Raw genomic sequence first — 16,347 nt, forward strand, 5'->3', positions numbered from 1 at the left:
GTTAACAGTGTTTATATTGATGGCAGAAAAGGCATGCTTGTGAGTTAGCTCACACATTGGTTACATTTAGAGATTACATTAGCTCTACCTAACAAAAATAATAGATTCTATGGTATGTTAATCCTAAACACCAATGTTTCTGTTCCCCTGTGGAACCACAAGATAAATGTTTAAATAGCCTGGAACAGCTTGACTGGTACAGAAAGTGGGTAAAGAGTTACGGAATGCAGATGCCGATGTATTCATACAGCTAGAAACAGTATAAATGGGGTGAGATAATAGCCATAAGTAAGAAGGAGGAACAGAAGAAGGAGAAAGAGGAGAAGGATGAGCTCAACCAAGAGTGACGTGCGTACTTCTACAGCAAGACATCTTTTGTAATCTTGGTGTTGGCTGCAAGTAAATATTCATTTAATCTTTAACAAACAAGCTGAGTGTTTGACTCCGCACCTCAAATTCATCCTTGTTATACAGGCACAGGACTGATTTCTTTGTGTATATAATTACAAAAATACAGAATTAGAATTAGAACATTACAGCGCAGTACAGGCCCTTCGGCCCTCGATGTTGCGCCGACCTGTGAAACCATCTGATCTACACTATTCCATTTTCATCCATATGTCTATCCAATGACCACTTAAATGCCCTTAAAGTTGGCGAGTATACTACTGTTGCAGGCAGGGCGTTCCACGCTCCTACTACTCTCAGAGTAAAGAAACTACCTCTCACATCTGTCCTATATCTATCACCCCTCAACTTAAAGCTATGTCCCCTCGTGTTTGCCATCAACATCCGAGGAAAAAGACTCTCACTATCCACCCTATCTAACCCTCTGATTATTTTATATGTCTCTATTAAGTCACCTCTCCTCCTCCTTCTCTCCAACGAAAACAACCTCAAGTCCCTCAGCCTTTCCTTGTAAGACCTTCCCTCCATACCAGGCAACATCCTAGTAAATCTCCTCTGCACCCTTTCCAAAGCTTCCACATCCTTCCTATAATGCGGTGACCAGAACTGCACGCAATACTCCAGGTGCGGTCTCACCAGAGTTTTGTACAGCTGCAGCATGACCTCGTGGCTCCGAAACTCGATCCCCCTACTAATAAAAGCTAACACACCATATGCCTTCTTAACAGCCCTATTAACCTGGGTAGCAACCTTCAGGGATTTATGCACCTGGACACCAAGATCTCTCTGTTCATCTACACTACCAAGAATCTTCCCATTAGCCCAGTACTCTGCATTCCTGTTACTCCTTCCAAAGTGAATCACCTCACACTTTTCCACATTAAACTCCATTTGCCATCTCTCAGCCCAGCTCTGCAGCCTATCTATGTCCCTCTGTACCCTACAACATCCTTCGGCACTATCCACAACTCCACCAACCTTCGTGTCATCCGCAAATTTACTAACCCACCCTTCTACACCCTCTTCCAGGTCATTTATAAAAATGACAAATAGCAGTGGCCCCAAAACAGATCCTTGCGGTACACCACCAGTAACTAAACTCCAGGTTGAACATTTGCCATCAACCACCACCCTCTGTCTTCTTTCAGCTAGCCAATTTCTGATCCAAAGCTCTAAATCACCTTCAACCCCATACTTCCGTATTTTCTGCAATAGCCTACCATGGGGAACCTTATCAAACCTCTTACTGAAATCCATATACACCACATCCACTGCTTTACCCTCATCCACCTGTTTGGTCACCTTCTCGAAAAACTCAATAAGGTTTGTGAGGCACGACCTATCCTTCACAAAACCGTGCTGACTATCGCTAATGAACTTATTCTTTTCAAGATGATTATAAATCCTGTCTCTTATAACCTTTTCCAACATTTTACCCACAACCGAAGTAAGGCTCACAGGTCTATAATTACCAGGGCTGTCTCTACTCCCCTTCTTGAACAAGGGGGCAACATTTGCTATCCTCCAGTCTTCCGGCACTATTCCTGTCGACAATGACGACATAAAGATCAAGGACAAAGGCTCTGCAATCTCCTCCCTGGCTTCCCAGAGAATCCTAGGATAAATCCCATCTGGCCCAGGGGACTTATCTATTTTCACACTTTCCAAAATTGATAACAAATCCTCCTTGTGAACCTCAATCCCATCTAGCCTAGTAGTCTGAATCTCAGTATTCTCCTCGACAACAATTTCTTTCTCTACTGTAAATACTGACGAAAAATATTCATTTAACGCTTCCCCTATCTCCTCTGATTCCACACACAACTTCCCACTACTATCCTTGATTGGCCCTAATCTAACTCTAGTCATTCTTTTATTCCTGATATACCTATAGAAAGCCTTAGGGTTTTCCTTGATCCTATCCGCCAATGACTTCTCGTGTCCTCTCCTTGCTCTTCTTAGCTCTCCCTTTAGATCCTTCCTGGCTAGCTTGTAACTCTCAAGCGCCCTAACTGAGCCTTCACGTCTCATCCTAACATAAGCCTTCTTCTTCCTTTTGACAAGCGCTTCAACTTCTTTAGTAAACCAGGGCTTAACAGAATCTTAACAGAATCATACTTCTGCTATAGCTTTCAGAAGAAGTGGAAGAAAATTGTCAAAAAAAATATTGTTTCATTGGGCTGAATTTTATATTCCCGCCGCTGAAATCGGCGGTGGGCGAAACAATGGGTGGGCCGCACATCATGGAGCCGCCACGATCCTAAGCATACAGTTCATTTAAATAGCCAGGGCGGGCCTCCTCCCCCCTCTCGATCACATGGAGGGGGCGCGCTGTCCGCCCTCAGCAATGGCGTCAGCTACCTGTGTGCAGGCGCTGACACCATTTTTAAAGGGCTTTGAGCCCTACCGGTAAATTTAAATATTTAAAGCTAAAGCGAATTTAAAAAAATTAAATACATTTATTTTGCCCCTCTCCCACCCCCCATAACAGTTAAATTGATTACTTGCCCTCTCCACCCCCCTCAAACACTTACCTTATCCACCTGACCTTCCCTATCAACACCCCCCCCCCCCCCGAAATTCATAAACTTTAACCTAAAATCCTTCCCACCATCCCCTACACCAATGATGTTACTTTGACCCCTTTCCCCCCACTCCCGCACTGAGAAACTTACCTCCACCCCCCCCTCCCCACAAATGTTCCGCCTCGATTCCCCGGATGGGGATCTGAACGTGCGGGAGTACCAGCCAGCAGCAGGAAGATCGCAGCGAGACTGAAGGAGGCGGCGTAAGTATGATTAACGCATTCATTTCCATTTATTTAAATATGTAAATGGAGGTCCCATCGCCAAGCGGCGGGACCACCGCAAGGCCTCATCGCTGCCGGCAATATTGGGCCGGGCCTTCCTGGCGCAGGGTATTTATTTTTATTTTATTTTTTTATTTAGAGATACAGCACTGAAACAGGCCCTTTGGCCCACCGAGTCTGTGCCGACCATTAACCACCCATTTATACTAACCCTACACTAATCCCATATTCCTACCACATCCCCACCTGTCCCTATATTCTCCTACCACCTACCTATACTAGGGGCAATTTATAATGGCCAATTTGCCTATCAACCTGCAAGTCTTTTGGTGGTGGGAGGAAACCGGAGTACCCGGCGAAAACCCATGCAGACACAGGGAGAACTTGCAAACTCCACACAGGCAGTACCCAGAATTGAACCCGGGTCGCTGGAGCTGTGAGGCTGCGGTGCTAACCACTGCGCCACCCCGCGGCAGCCCTCTCCCGGATGCATTTTCCGCCCCCTCCCCGCTATGAACCCCAACATCGAGGGGGTCTGTAAAATCCAACCCATTATGTTAGATAGTATTTTCATACACAGGACCAATTTATTCACAACATAATTGGTTTACTGCTTTGTCTCACCTTAGTTGATCATAACTCGAGTAAATGTTCCACTAATGCATATTTTATTTTTGTAAAATGAATGTTGCACTTAACTTACAAGTGATTTTATTGAAATGAACAATTTGATTACTTAACTTCATCCCATAGGTAGGAATAGGCCCTTAGCATGTAATTTCCTGTCTAATTTTCACATTTCCAGCAACCAGCTGAAGCATGCAGGAAAAAGTCTAACTAACCAGGCACACTCCAGAAAATTCCAGCTCATTTTCTTTTACATGAACTCTCTTGTGGCTCCATGGATAAAAACATCAACTGAAGTGATAGAGAGCCATAATGATCAGCAAGGTCCCAGGTCTGAGTTAACTCAGTGAGGACAGAAGTAAGATATTACAATTGGCTTTGATGTCTCCGAATTAGATTCAAGTCAGTTAGGTTTTACACTTCTGATTGCTATCCAGTACTCTTGCTGAAATGCACAAATGTATGGACGTCGGGGAGGACAGGATCAGGTTCTGTTGTAATGGTTCATGATTAAATAGCCTGTCAATATGCATCATCTAAACTCACAAATTAAGAATAGCGATTAGGGGAAGCTATTAGAGGGCTTCCAACAACCTATAGAACTGCACCTCAGCACATGGCACCAACTATCGGGGAAGGGAGAAAATTGACCAAAAAAAAAAAGAGTACAACCCCTACATGTGCATGTCAAGCCTAGAAACAACGACAATCAACTAGGTTAGAAGAAATCAGGAAGGTGTGTTATATAAATGAATATTCAGAGCATTAAAAGCATAAACCTTTACCACTTACTTGCTCCATCTGCTTAAATTAGCCAAGCATATTATCCTTAACAACATATCCATTGTAATCGGTTTATTTGTAGAAAATTCAAAAGTATCAATCAATTTTCCACTTCAGTTCAATATATTGTACCCATTACCTTCTTATTCCTCGTTAGATGAAGCATGTTTATGTTCAAATATTGCCATTCAATACTTAGCCCAGGACTCCTTCTATTTCATCTTTTTATAATATAATTTTTTATAAAATTGTATCTATAAAACTTCCCAGTACTTACAAGCAGTGTAGAACAGCACCACCACATGGAGAGTTGCTGCTAATCTTGTGGGAAAGCTGCTGTCTGTTAGTGCTGGAACTAAGTTTACATCGAGGCCCCTCCACCTGGCTCTATAGACAGTTTCTGCCACTTCATCATCTTGAATACCTGAAGCATGCAAAAATAATCTTCAGATCCAAGTGATATAAGCATTTCTCCTAATCATACATTCACCTTATACTGTAAGCATATTACTATCACCAATGTCTACACTACAAGTTAAGTGAGTTTGTGCTACTGCTTTCCAAGGCACGGTGGATCATTGAAAGAGGTGATTTTCCTAGATACCTCCAGAGGTAGCAGCACCAGAACAGCAAACACTGCTATTTTTCCTAGATGCTCAATTTATATGTACACCAGTGATTGTTGGCCTTTTTGTACAATACATTTATGTTATTTTCTTAAACTTTACTAAAAAAAAATTTATTCTCATCTCAGGAAAATATGATAGTACAGTGAGGAGGGGGCTATTTGATCCCAGCGGTACACAATTAATCAACAAAATCCAACATAAAAATATGAAGGATACAACCTTCACAAAAAGTAGAGCATATTATAAAAATACCTTGTTAAAAATCATATTTAGATATTAACATCCAATAACTAAAAATTTTAAGTTACCTGCTGAAATAATGATTATTATAAGGAAGTGTGCTATTTTTGTAAACAAACAACTTTGTTCTGCCTGACTTACTGATTATGTCCAGGATTTTCTGTTTTTACTTCATCCTTACTCAAGGGAAAATGTTAGTAAATAATAATAAATAAAGGAATGTACATTAATAAATGATGAATAAGTGGCAGATGTGTCTCTTTTTTCAGGATACAAGATTCACATCTATCTTGATGTCAAGAGTGCCTACAATAAATTAACTAGCATTACATTTCTGAATCAGGAATATGTTAGAATATGAAATTATGGAATTATTGTGGTATTGAAATGTGATATTTCATTGAGGAATTTTCACCTCACCCATGGTATTTTTTTTAACCAACAGGAAGTTCTGGAGTTTCATTAAGTATTTGTTACTTAGTAATAAAAATGTTTTTATTTTATGAACTATTCACAATTTTGTTTCTATGATATGATACAAAACATAAAAGATGAAAGAAAAGGTTGTTCCTTCCACAAGAACATGCACGAGTCAACCTTTCATGGATTCTACCAACCTAATTAATCCTAAAGAAAGGTTCTGCAAAGTTTTTTTTCTTTCCCAAAACCTACAAAGTAAAACCTTAGAATATTTATACAATATTATAATCTATTTAACTTTGACCGATTGCTTGCAATGGCATGGCATATCCATGGTCCTAAAACTAGGAGCCATCATATTCCACAAGGTATTTGATCACATCTAACTATTTTTACCTTTAAAAGTTTAAATCCTATTTTTAACTCAATATTTCCCCCAAAATGGGCATGAATAGCTAATAAAATTTGCAACATTTCTGATATGCAGCCAGGTGACCAATGCATCAGTTTTCAGTTTATGTAATTCAGTTAAAAACACAGAAACATAAAGTAAAATCATGCAATACTCAATAATCCAAGAAAATTAAATTCACTGTTTACAGTATCATTGAACAAATCTTAAAATAATGTTAAAAAACTAAATCAAATATACTGTAGGACCAAAAGACAGTGCTCAAATAGTTACCTGATGTTCTTCATCTTTTGCTTTCAAGTTATGGACTGAGTCAACTTTATAAATCCACTCAAACAATTTTTAAAAAATTTTTAAAGCTGAAAATATCTTGATAACTTAGTAAATTCCCTGTGTATGCAGTTGCCATTAGATTTTGCTGCTTTGTGAACTAACTATACTTCACTGTACCTGTGAAATCCACATCTTCATTTTCCTCTTCATCATCTTTTTCCCTAGTTGATTCATTTTTAACTTCACCTTTGATAAGATCAACAATTTCTTCAACAGATGTTATAACCAAATAGTTAATGGATGAATCCTAAAGAAACATAACAGCAATTCAACAGTCAAACAAAAACATTTCATAAGGACTAAAATATGTTAAGCACAGAAATAATCTAATTCTTAGCTTTCAAAAATTGACTTTTGGGAGAAACCTTAACAGCTGCATTCATGCAGGAAAATAAAAACCAACATTAATTATTAATGAACCAGATTAAATTTTACATTTATGTACACTTGTATTTTGTGATCAGGGTATTGCTGCAAGAATTTTTCAGGGTAGTGTCCCACACCCAACCATCTTCAGCTGCTTCATCAATGGCCTTCCATCTTTAGGTCAGAACTGGGATGTTTGCTGACGATTGCAGAGTTTTCAACACCATTCACAACTCCTCAGATACTGTGCACATATGCAGCAAGACCTGAACAACATTCAAGCTTGGGCTAATAAGTGGCAAGTAACATTCATGCCACACAAGTGTCAGGCAATGACCATCTCCAGTGAGAGAAAATCTAACTATATCCCCATGGCATTCAAATTAAAGCAAAATACTGCAGATGCTGGAAATCTGAAATAAAAACAGAAAGTGCTAGAAATACTCAGCAGGTCTGGCAGCATCTGTGAAGAGAGAAATAGAGTTAACCTTTCAGGTTTCAGATGAAAGGTCACAAAACTGAAACGTTAACTCTATTTCTCTCTTCACAGACGCTGCCAGACCTGAGTATTTCTAGCACTTTGTTTTTATTTCAGATTTCCAGCATCTACAGTATTTTACTTTTATTTCAGATTCACCACTGGCTCACAGTGGCAGCATTGTGTATCATCTACAAGATGCAACGCAGCAATTCAACAAGGCTCCTTCGACAGCACCTTCCAATCCCGCAACCTCTACCACCTAGAAAAACAAGGGCAGCAGGCATATGGGAACACCACGACCACCCCAACCCCCGCAAATCACACATCATCCTGACTTGGAAATTATCACTGTTCCTTCACTGTCGCTGGGACAAAAACTTGGTACTCCCTCCCTAGCATCACTGTGGGTGTACCTACACCAAACAACTGTAGCAGTTCAAGAAGACAGCTCACCAGCACCTTCTCAAGGACAATTAGGAATGGACAATAAATGCTGGCTTTGCCAGTGATGCCCACATCCCATGAGTGAATTTTTTTTTTAAATCATGGAACTGCAACATTATAAATGTAATTCCTTTAAATTGTGCAAACTCTGAGCCCCAACTCATAACCCCACTCTGTGGTCAAAACCATCTTGGGTCATTGAGGTGATCCTAGGCAACCACTCCCCACATTACCACTCCTAGATACTTCATACTGTACAAATCCCATCATCATCTAGTATTCAGCAAGCTGCCAATCCAGACTATGCAGCATTTTGAGGATTTTGACCCTGTCAATCTTTGTAATGTAGTGCCAACAAAATATACTGAACACCAGGCCTTCACGATATGTGACAGCAAAAACCATCTAATGTTACATTACCCAAGAAAGTGTGTAAACTTTACAAAATGAAATAAAAAGCTTACAAATTTCAAAATACCTTATATTCTACATCCAATTCATGAAATACTATACAGTCCTATTCAATCAACTCTCCTCTCCTGAAGGTACGAACATCAGGACACAATTCACTCAGGTGGGGGGAAAGAGAAACCCTCTGGTACCTCATAAACCTAGACGGTGAGTATTGACAAGTCATTTGACTCTGTTGAACAGCCAATCTTGGTTTAGTCCTCACATGACAGCCACACAAATGCAATTTCCAGTAGGAGGCACTGGATAGCAATCAGGAACAGGTAGATTTTTATGTACCAACCCCAGCTCAGGGGCATCTTAGACAATTGAGGCTTCAATTATGGACTTTGACTGAATCCCCAGAGGATTGAAATGCTAACACAGCTGCTACAAGCAGCTACAGGTCCTGTTAAGATATAGATCAGCCATGCTACTTCAATCAGATCAGGCTGACCTGTATATCAACTTTATTTACCCACCATTGATTTTTATCCCTAGATACCCTTCTCCAACAAATATATATCAATCTCATTCTTGAGCATTTCAAATGAACCAGCATCCACAGCCTCCTGGGGGAGTGTGTTCCAGATTTCCACTAACCTTTGTGTGGAAAAGCATCTCCTGATTTCACTCCTAAATGGACTAGCTCCAATTTTTAGATTGAGCCCCCTTACTTAGGAGTCTCCAGTCAGAGGAGATAGTTTCTCTGTATCTAGTCTATCCAATCCCTTTATCATTTTAAACACCTCACCATAATGGGTCGGGTGCTCAGCAATATTCCTTCTAAGGTGCACGGCGATGCAACAACCCAGAGGTTCCCACACAGACCGAGCAAAGCCAGCCCCTTAAATTACTGCATGTGCGCGCTGCGCAAAAAATTTAAAGGCCCATGGACTTAAATGAATAGGCCGTACCCAGAAAGAAATTTAGAGGGAACATTAGTGCTCAGTAATAGCTGCCTGAAACAAATGCTAACCAAATAATCAAATGGATATAAGGGTCCTGAGCCTAAATCAGAACTTTTTTGTGAAATTGTTCTCTGAGAAGACCTCATTCCTTAGTTTCTAATTCCATCCAGTACATCATGATGGAAACAATCAGGAAGCAGGTTGCAGCAGCAACATTGAAAGGGATCCTCAGCTCTAATGAAATTAAGACTCTAGTCTTTCTTGGCTACTGCTGTGCATTTGAACCAACTTCTTGGCTGTGTTGGCTGGTGTTTCACTGTTCATTAGTTTTGGGAGAATCTGCTTCAGCACAACCATGGAAGATGGAAATGTTGTTTGGATTGCCTTTGAGGCTGCCAACTGAGGAGGAACAGCAGCAACAGACATGGAGAGGCTACTAGAAAAGAGCGAAAGAGAGGAGGGCACATGAACAATCTCACCTGAACCTGACAGAGGAGCAATATACCAAGTACCTGCACTTTAGCTGGGAGGCAGTGACTGAGCTGTTGCAGCAAGAATTGATTCACAGCACCAGGGCATGCAAAGCACCACCTGTGTAGCTAATGGCAATGTTTCTCACAACTTATGCCCTTGGAGTATTCCAGACCCCAGAAAGGGATGTAAGAAATATGTCTCTTTTCTGTTAATGCTCCTATCAGGAAGGTCACAATAGCATTCTTTGCAAAGCAACAAGAATTCATCAAGTTCCCAAGGGGGTTCCCAAACAAGAGAAAAGAGTTGTGGGATTTGTCCAAATTGCTGGATTTCCATAGATGCAGGAAGTCACAGACATAGCCATGGGCTCTGTGTGTTTCCTATTATTGACTAACAATGTTCTACAGCAGAAAGGCCTTCTATTCGTCGATTGCATAACTTGTCTATGAGCACAGGCAGAGAACCGTGCAGCCCTATAACCAGTTTCCTGTCATAGTCATGATGCTTTCATCCCGTGCTGGTTCTCAACAGCCCCTCGTTTCCACCCAGACTAACGGGTCAGAGGTTGCCTGCATGAGAACATGGGCTAACCCCTCACCATCTGGTTCACAATTCCCATCTGGGACTCAGGCACAGACACATAGCTTCGATATAATGAGAGCCACACAAAAACCAGAACTCTGACAAAGCAGACCATTGGGGTTTTAAAACAAAGGTTCCACTACCTGGAGGTCTGGAGACATCCTTCAATATATGCCAAAGGGAGTCTCAAGATTTGTGGCTGTGTGTTGCATACTGCATGAAAGCTGCTTCCTGGGCCATCTTCCTATCTTTGCTCCAATACAGTAACTCTGGGTACAATGCCATCTACAGACCCCTCTAGCCTACCCTCTGAACAATGCGGGGAGTCAAAGTCTAAACTTCTGATTGCCACAGTAAGGTCATGTGATGCATTTTCTTCAACTGTACGGTCTTCTTCTTCTTCTGTTTCCCCATGGAACCCGTTGAGCTTCTGGGCATGAAATGCAAGAGAGGGACCAGAATTAGCATTTAGTAGCAAGGATAAGCAGAGACAGATGAGTCATTGCTCAAAGCAGCAGCACTTTGTCATTTAATTTGTGAAGATGAGATTTCAGTGAGAAGCGAAAGAGGGTATGATCAAAAGCCCTGCAGGATGTGTTCTCCAGACTCGCCAGTCATCATGTTCCAGATGCACACCCATCCAAGGCTTGTTCTTCCACTGGGGACAGTTCATGGATGGATGCTCATGCTCCTCCCATCCTCACCAGCACCCTTGTTTGGCATGGCAGCTTGTCCTGCAAGAAAAAGGGACTGTATTAGTGTTGGCCTAATCAGATGTTTTGAGGATGTGCACGTCAGGGTAGGATAGTTAGAGAAGTGTGACTGATGGCACAAGTTTGAGGAGGTAAGAGAAGTAAAAGTGAGGAAGTAGCAGGTGCAGAGTGTTGCGGTAGCAGGAGGAGGAGGCGGATTGAAATGCATTGCAGTGATTAGAGAGTGATGGGAAGTAGGGGAGGGAAGGTTTGAGAGTGTTGCTTGCATAAGTGGTGCAGGGTTGAGCAGAGAGCAATGAAAGATATGAGTTAAGAATCTTACCTTAGCAACTCGTCAGTTTATTAAACTTCTTTCTACATTGCAGCTAGGTCCTCGTTGGAACGCTGAACGTGTTGACCCGCTCTGCCATCTCTCACCACTGGTGCTGGGAAGAACTCTTGGATATCTTCCTTTCGCTAGTTGGAAGGAGGACATCTCTTCTCCTGCCAACCTCTTCCACCAGTACCTCAAAAGTGGCATCCTGAAGTTAGCAAGAGGCCTTGCAGCTCCTCCTCGGCCTGCCATTTTAGACTTCTGTGACTGTAGCTGATTGTAGCTAAAGGTGCACTTCCTCTTTAAGCGGTGCAGGCTACCTCTAAATAGAGTCAGGAACAACTGAGATTCCCACCTATATGAACAGCTCAAATAGTGCTGTAATACCGGCTATTCTAGGAAAACGTGGCAGGGGACCAATTTGCTGCATTCCCTGAGCCCAAGCGATCAGGCACACACTTCAAGCAGGCCACCCTATTCCCAAAAACAAGGTTAAATGGAAAAATTAAATTCTAGATTTAAGTCAGGAAGATAGGAATAGGTCATTTAAGACACTTGAGCCTGTTCTACCATTCAATGTAATCATGACTGATCTGCGACTTAGTCCATATACCCAACTTTTCACCATATCCCTTAATATCTTTGGTGAACAAAAATCTATTGATCTTCATTTTAAAATTAACAATTGATCTAGCATTAATTGCCATTTGTAGAAGATAGTTCTAAACTTCTACCACCCTTTGTGTCTAAGTGTTTCATAACTTCAGTCTTGAAAGGTCTGGCTCTAATTTTTAGGCTATGTCCCCTAGTCCAATACTCACCAACCAGCAGAAATAGTTTCTCCCTACCTACCCTATCAATTCCCCTTAATATCTTGAAACCTTTGATCAAATCACCCCTTAACCTTCCAAATTCCATGGAATACAACCCTAGTTTGTGCAATCTCTCCTCGTAATTTAACTCTTAGAGTCCAGGTATCATTCTGGTAAATCTACACTGCACTTCCTCCAAGGCCAATATATCCTTCCTTAGATGTGGTGCCCGGAACTGAACAAAATACTCCAGATGTAGTCTAACCAGGACTTTGTAGCGTAACTTTTACCCCCTTGGACTCTAGCCCTCCAGATATAAAGGTCAGCCATTAGCCTTTTGAGTTATTTTCTGTACCTGTCCATGACATTTCAATGATCTTTGTACATGGACTCTTATGTCTCTTTGGACCTCCACTGCTTCCAGCTCTTCACCATTTAGAAAGTACTTTGTTCTATTCTTTTTAGGTCCAAAGTGGATGACCTTCACATGTGCCTGAAACCCATTTGCCACTGATTTGTCCATTCAATCATTTATTAATATCTCCTTGTAATTTTATGTTTCCAGCTGCACTGTTTACAATGGCCCTGTCTTTTGTGCATCAGACAATTTGGATATATGGCTTTCTGTCCCATCATCTGTCATGAATAAATATGAATAGGCCTCAACTCAGATTCCTGTGGGACACCATTAGTCACATCCTGCCAATTAAAGTATCTGTCCATTATCCCTACTCTCTGTCTCCTTCAATTCAGTCAATTTCCTAACCAGGTCAATAATCTGCCTTCAATTCTATGAGCTTCAACTTTAGCTAACAGTCTCTTATAAAGGACTGTATCAAATGCCTTCTGGAAGTCCATATAAAAAAACAAGGCAGAATGCGTTCAATTAGGCAAAGTAAAATCAATAACAACTTGATTTCCATAACATTTTTGATGTAATTAAACCTCCAAAGGCACTTCGAATAAGAAAGTGCAGATCCAGCAGTAATACATTAGTAATGTTGACCAAATACACAATTGAAAGGCTTTTAAAAGTGAAGGAAGAAACTAGTTGAATAGGCTCCAAGAAGTTCCAAAGCACAAGACCTAGTAAGTTGAAAGCTGCACCACTGATAGATTGTTCATGGAGGGGCAGTACGTGCAGGATGCCAGAGCCAGAGGCGGGGTGAGGATGCAGAGTTTGAGCGTAGTAAGGCCAAAGGGAAGGAAAATGCAGCTACATGAGGACTGGGGGTGGGATGTATGGGTAGAGTTTGCCAATGGAGATCAGCAAGGAAGTGAGGTGGGGTTGGATGAGCAGGATCCTTGTACAGCACAGCTTGCAGACAACTAAGTTTCAAATCATCAAAATAAACATCATACCCCTCCAGCAGCTCTGTAGCCTACAGTGACATCTGCTGGCACATTAGGCTGCAGCTGGGTCCTGTTGAAGTTGAAAGTAAATAGTTTCACTTACTAAAAATCAATTTTAAAAGAAAACAGACAAAGTTGTAGGAATTAAATTAGAGTCACTAGATAATGAATAATTAGCTGATGAATCACTCATTTAAAATAATCTGCATTCTGCTGGTTTATTTGCAAATTTACAGTACTGTGCCTTCATTTATAATGATAAATACTTGGGTAAATTAAAAAATAGTTTTGTAATCCTCAGGCAGGCTATATACAAGTGAAAGGAAAAAGCTGCAATGTTCAATTGCACCTCAAAGCAGTGGAGATGCTCATTTCTGAAGGACCAACCTCCTGACTAAGAAGGATGGAATGGATTGGAGATAAGAATAACTGCAACTGTGCAACAAAGATCAAAGTAGCCCGTGTAAATTGGGGATCTATTCAGCTAAATCCAATTTAATTTAAACTTCAAACTATAAACAGTCTAATTTTTTTTAAACTTGTAAGTTTTCTGCCATTCTTTTGTAAAATTATTTTTTCTTATAAAATTAAAAGTTATTCTGGACCGTGTTACCTTGGCACTAATACAACTCCTGCTCTTCCCAGTAGCTGCCAGGCTACAGATTCAGCAGTTATTCGGTCATGTTCATAGGTCTCTCTTTGTGTAAAAAGAAACACAACAGGCATTTTTAACTGTACATGTACAGTAGAGACTTTTTCTGGCCCATCAGTAACCTCCGTCTGAAGAGTTGAAAAAAAGGGAATATTAATACAGCACTACTCTCAAAGGCTTGGGGCATGCCTATTGCACATAAATATTTTAAATACTATACATCCTGTTGAAGTCTACACATTTCTGATTTAGTTTATGATACAATCTGCACTACACTTGACAAGATCCTAACCATCCATATATTCCATTAGGGCAATTCACCTTTGTAAAATTAATTAAGGTGAAACACTGTAAATACTGGTTTAAAAATACATAAGAATTCTCTATCAGAAAATGCAATTCAATAAATATTTAGCTCACCACGAGCGGGGCCTCCAACACTTTAAGGAAGTAATGTATATTAACAGTAGTTAGTGGCTGATTAAAATAGGACCTCTTGCATGGCTGAGTCCTATCCACGGCCATCTTGCAATGGCAGAACCAAAGTCTTGCTGAAAGTTTATCTGGATCTTCCAGGCTGCATAGTAAGATTACAAGAAAATCAAAACATTATAAACTAATTTGGCACCAGAATATTTTAGCAGAAACACAATCCTCCTACAATGCAGATTTCCATCTAATTGCCAACAGCAACCTAAAAATAAACAGTACTGCCACCAAAGTCCAAGGATCTTCTACTGCAGTTCTTACAAAAGTCAACCAGAAGTGGCAGAAGGCCTGTAAATAGGGCAGTAGCCAGATACACAGGATCACAGCTACTGCTGCTAATTTCTGTGAGGCCTTGTTTGGGGCAAATAGGAGACCTACCAGCCTCCCAACTGGCAGAAATAGGGACCACCCAGGGTCCATGCCCATTTGTTGGCCCAAATCCCAAAGACAAAAGCTGCTATTTCGTTAGGCGGCTAATAAGCCGCATCCAAAATACTACTGGGTCAGGGGTGCCAGGACATTTGAGTGGCGGGGCTCTTCAGCAAAAGCTGCCCCTACATTGCTGAGGCTCTAGATGTGCCCATAATGGTGTGGGCACTCAGTAGGAATATTTAAAATATGCTATCTTCCCCAGGCCCCACATACTCTGTCAGGGTCAGAGGCAAAGGTTTTTGGCAGGTAGATCCCAGCACTTACTACAGGATCCACAGCCCAAATACAGTGGAGCCTACTGTCTAAAGCTAGATCATGCATGACATTGCTTATGGGTAGTTTGGTAACTGGAGTGTAGCTTTGGATGTTGCTGTCTAAATTGGACAATGATTTGCTCATTGATGTAATTCAGCAAAATTTATTGAAGCAATATTTATCTCAAAATGAACAGAAGGTTAAAAAAAATGTTTTTAAACTTACCGATACTGAATATTATAGGTTTCAGATATATTTCTAATAATATCTAACCAACTCTTTACAAAACTTGTCTAACATACAAACAGGTAGATTTTTTCTTCGCTCCCAAACACTAATTTCATTTAATCTCCTGCGGCTTCACTCAAAGTAAGTTGGAGTACATGAAACGTTATAAAAATTGGAGCATGTAAAGCACAACACATCCTTCTGCTAGGATAGATTTGCGTCACTTTCAAGCACAATGTCTCAATACTGCAAAAAGAGCCATCCTATTTACAATTCAAGCCCACACAGTCTCCAAGATCAAAAAAGAAAGCCTCTTTCCCCTTTTGGAAAAAAAAGTTTTGCTTCTGTAGCAAAGTTATAACACTTTGAACTGTGGTGAGATCAATATCATTTATTATCAGTCTACCTTGCCTGATGGATTTGCAGTATGTACTTGAGAAGCAAACACTTTAATTATTTGTTCTTTTTTGGATATTTGTTCCTGAGATATGGGCAAGGCTTGCAAAGGTGTATTTAATGCTCATCCTTAGCAGGCCCAATAAGATGGTGATTGACCATCTCCTTGAACCACTGCAGTGGTTATGATAATGGTGCACCTACAGTGATGTTAAGCAAAAAATCCCAGTCTTTTGACCCAACAACAATGAAGGAACAACAATATAGGTTCAAGTCAGAATCATGTGTGATTTGGACACGAACTTAGAAGTGATAGCATTCTCTTGATATTGCTG

General features: G+C 40.7%; 1 protein-coding gene across 9 annotated transcripts in view; it reads right to left on the reverse strand.

Moving 5' to 3' along the window:
* Positions 1–16,347, reverse strand: part of txndc16 (thioredoxin domain containing 16) — a 201,569-nt gene that overhangs the window by 161,887 nt on the left and 23,335 nt on the right. For all 9 annotated transcript variants that reach the window (XM_068039119.1, XM_068039124.1, XM_068039122.1 and 6 more), the window contains 5 exons: positions 14,633–14,789; positions 14,174–14,340; positions 13,570–13,630; positions 6,779–6,908; positions 4,905–5,051 (listed from right to left, as the gene is read on the reverse strand). In XM_068039119.1, the coding sequence (XP_067895220.1) occupies positions 4,905–5,051; positions 6,779–6,908; positions 13,570–13,630; positions 14,174–14,340; positions 14,633–14,789 (662 nt within the window). The remainder of the gene's footprint in view (positions 1–4,904; positions 5,052–6,778; positions 6,909–13,569; positions 13,631–14,173; positions 14,341–14,632; positions 14,790–16,347) is intronic.

Source organism: Heterodontus francisci, chromosome 9 (genome assembly GCF_036365525.1).
Source record: "Heterodontus francisci isolate sHetFra1 chromosome 9, sHetFra1.hap1, whole genome shotgun sequence".
Taxonomy (NCBI): domain Eukaryota; kingdom Metazoa; phylum Chordata; class Chondrichthyes; order Heterodontiformes; family Heterodontidae; genus Heterodontus; species Heterodontus francisci.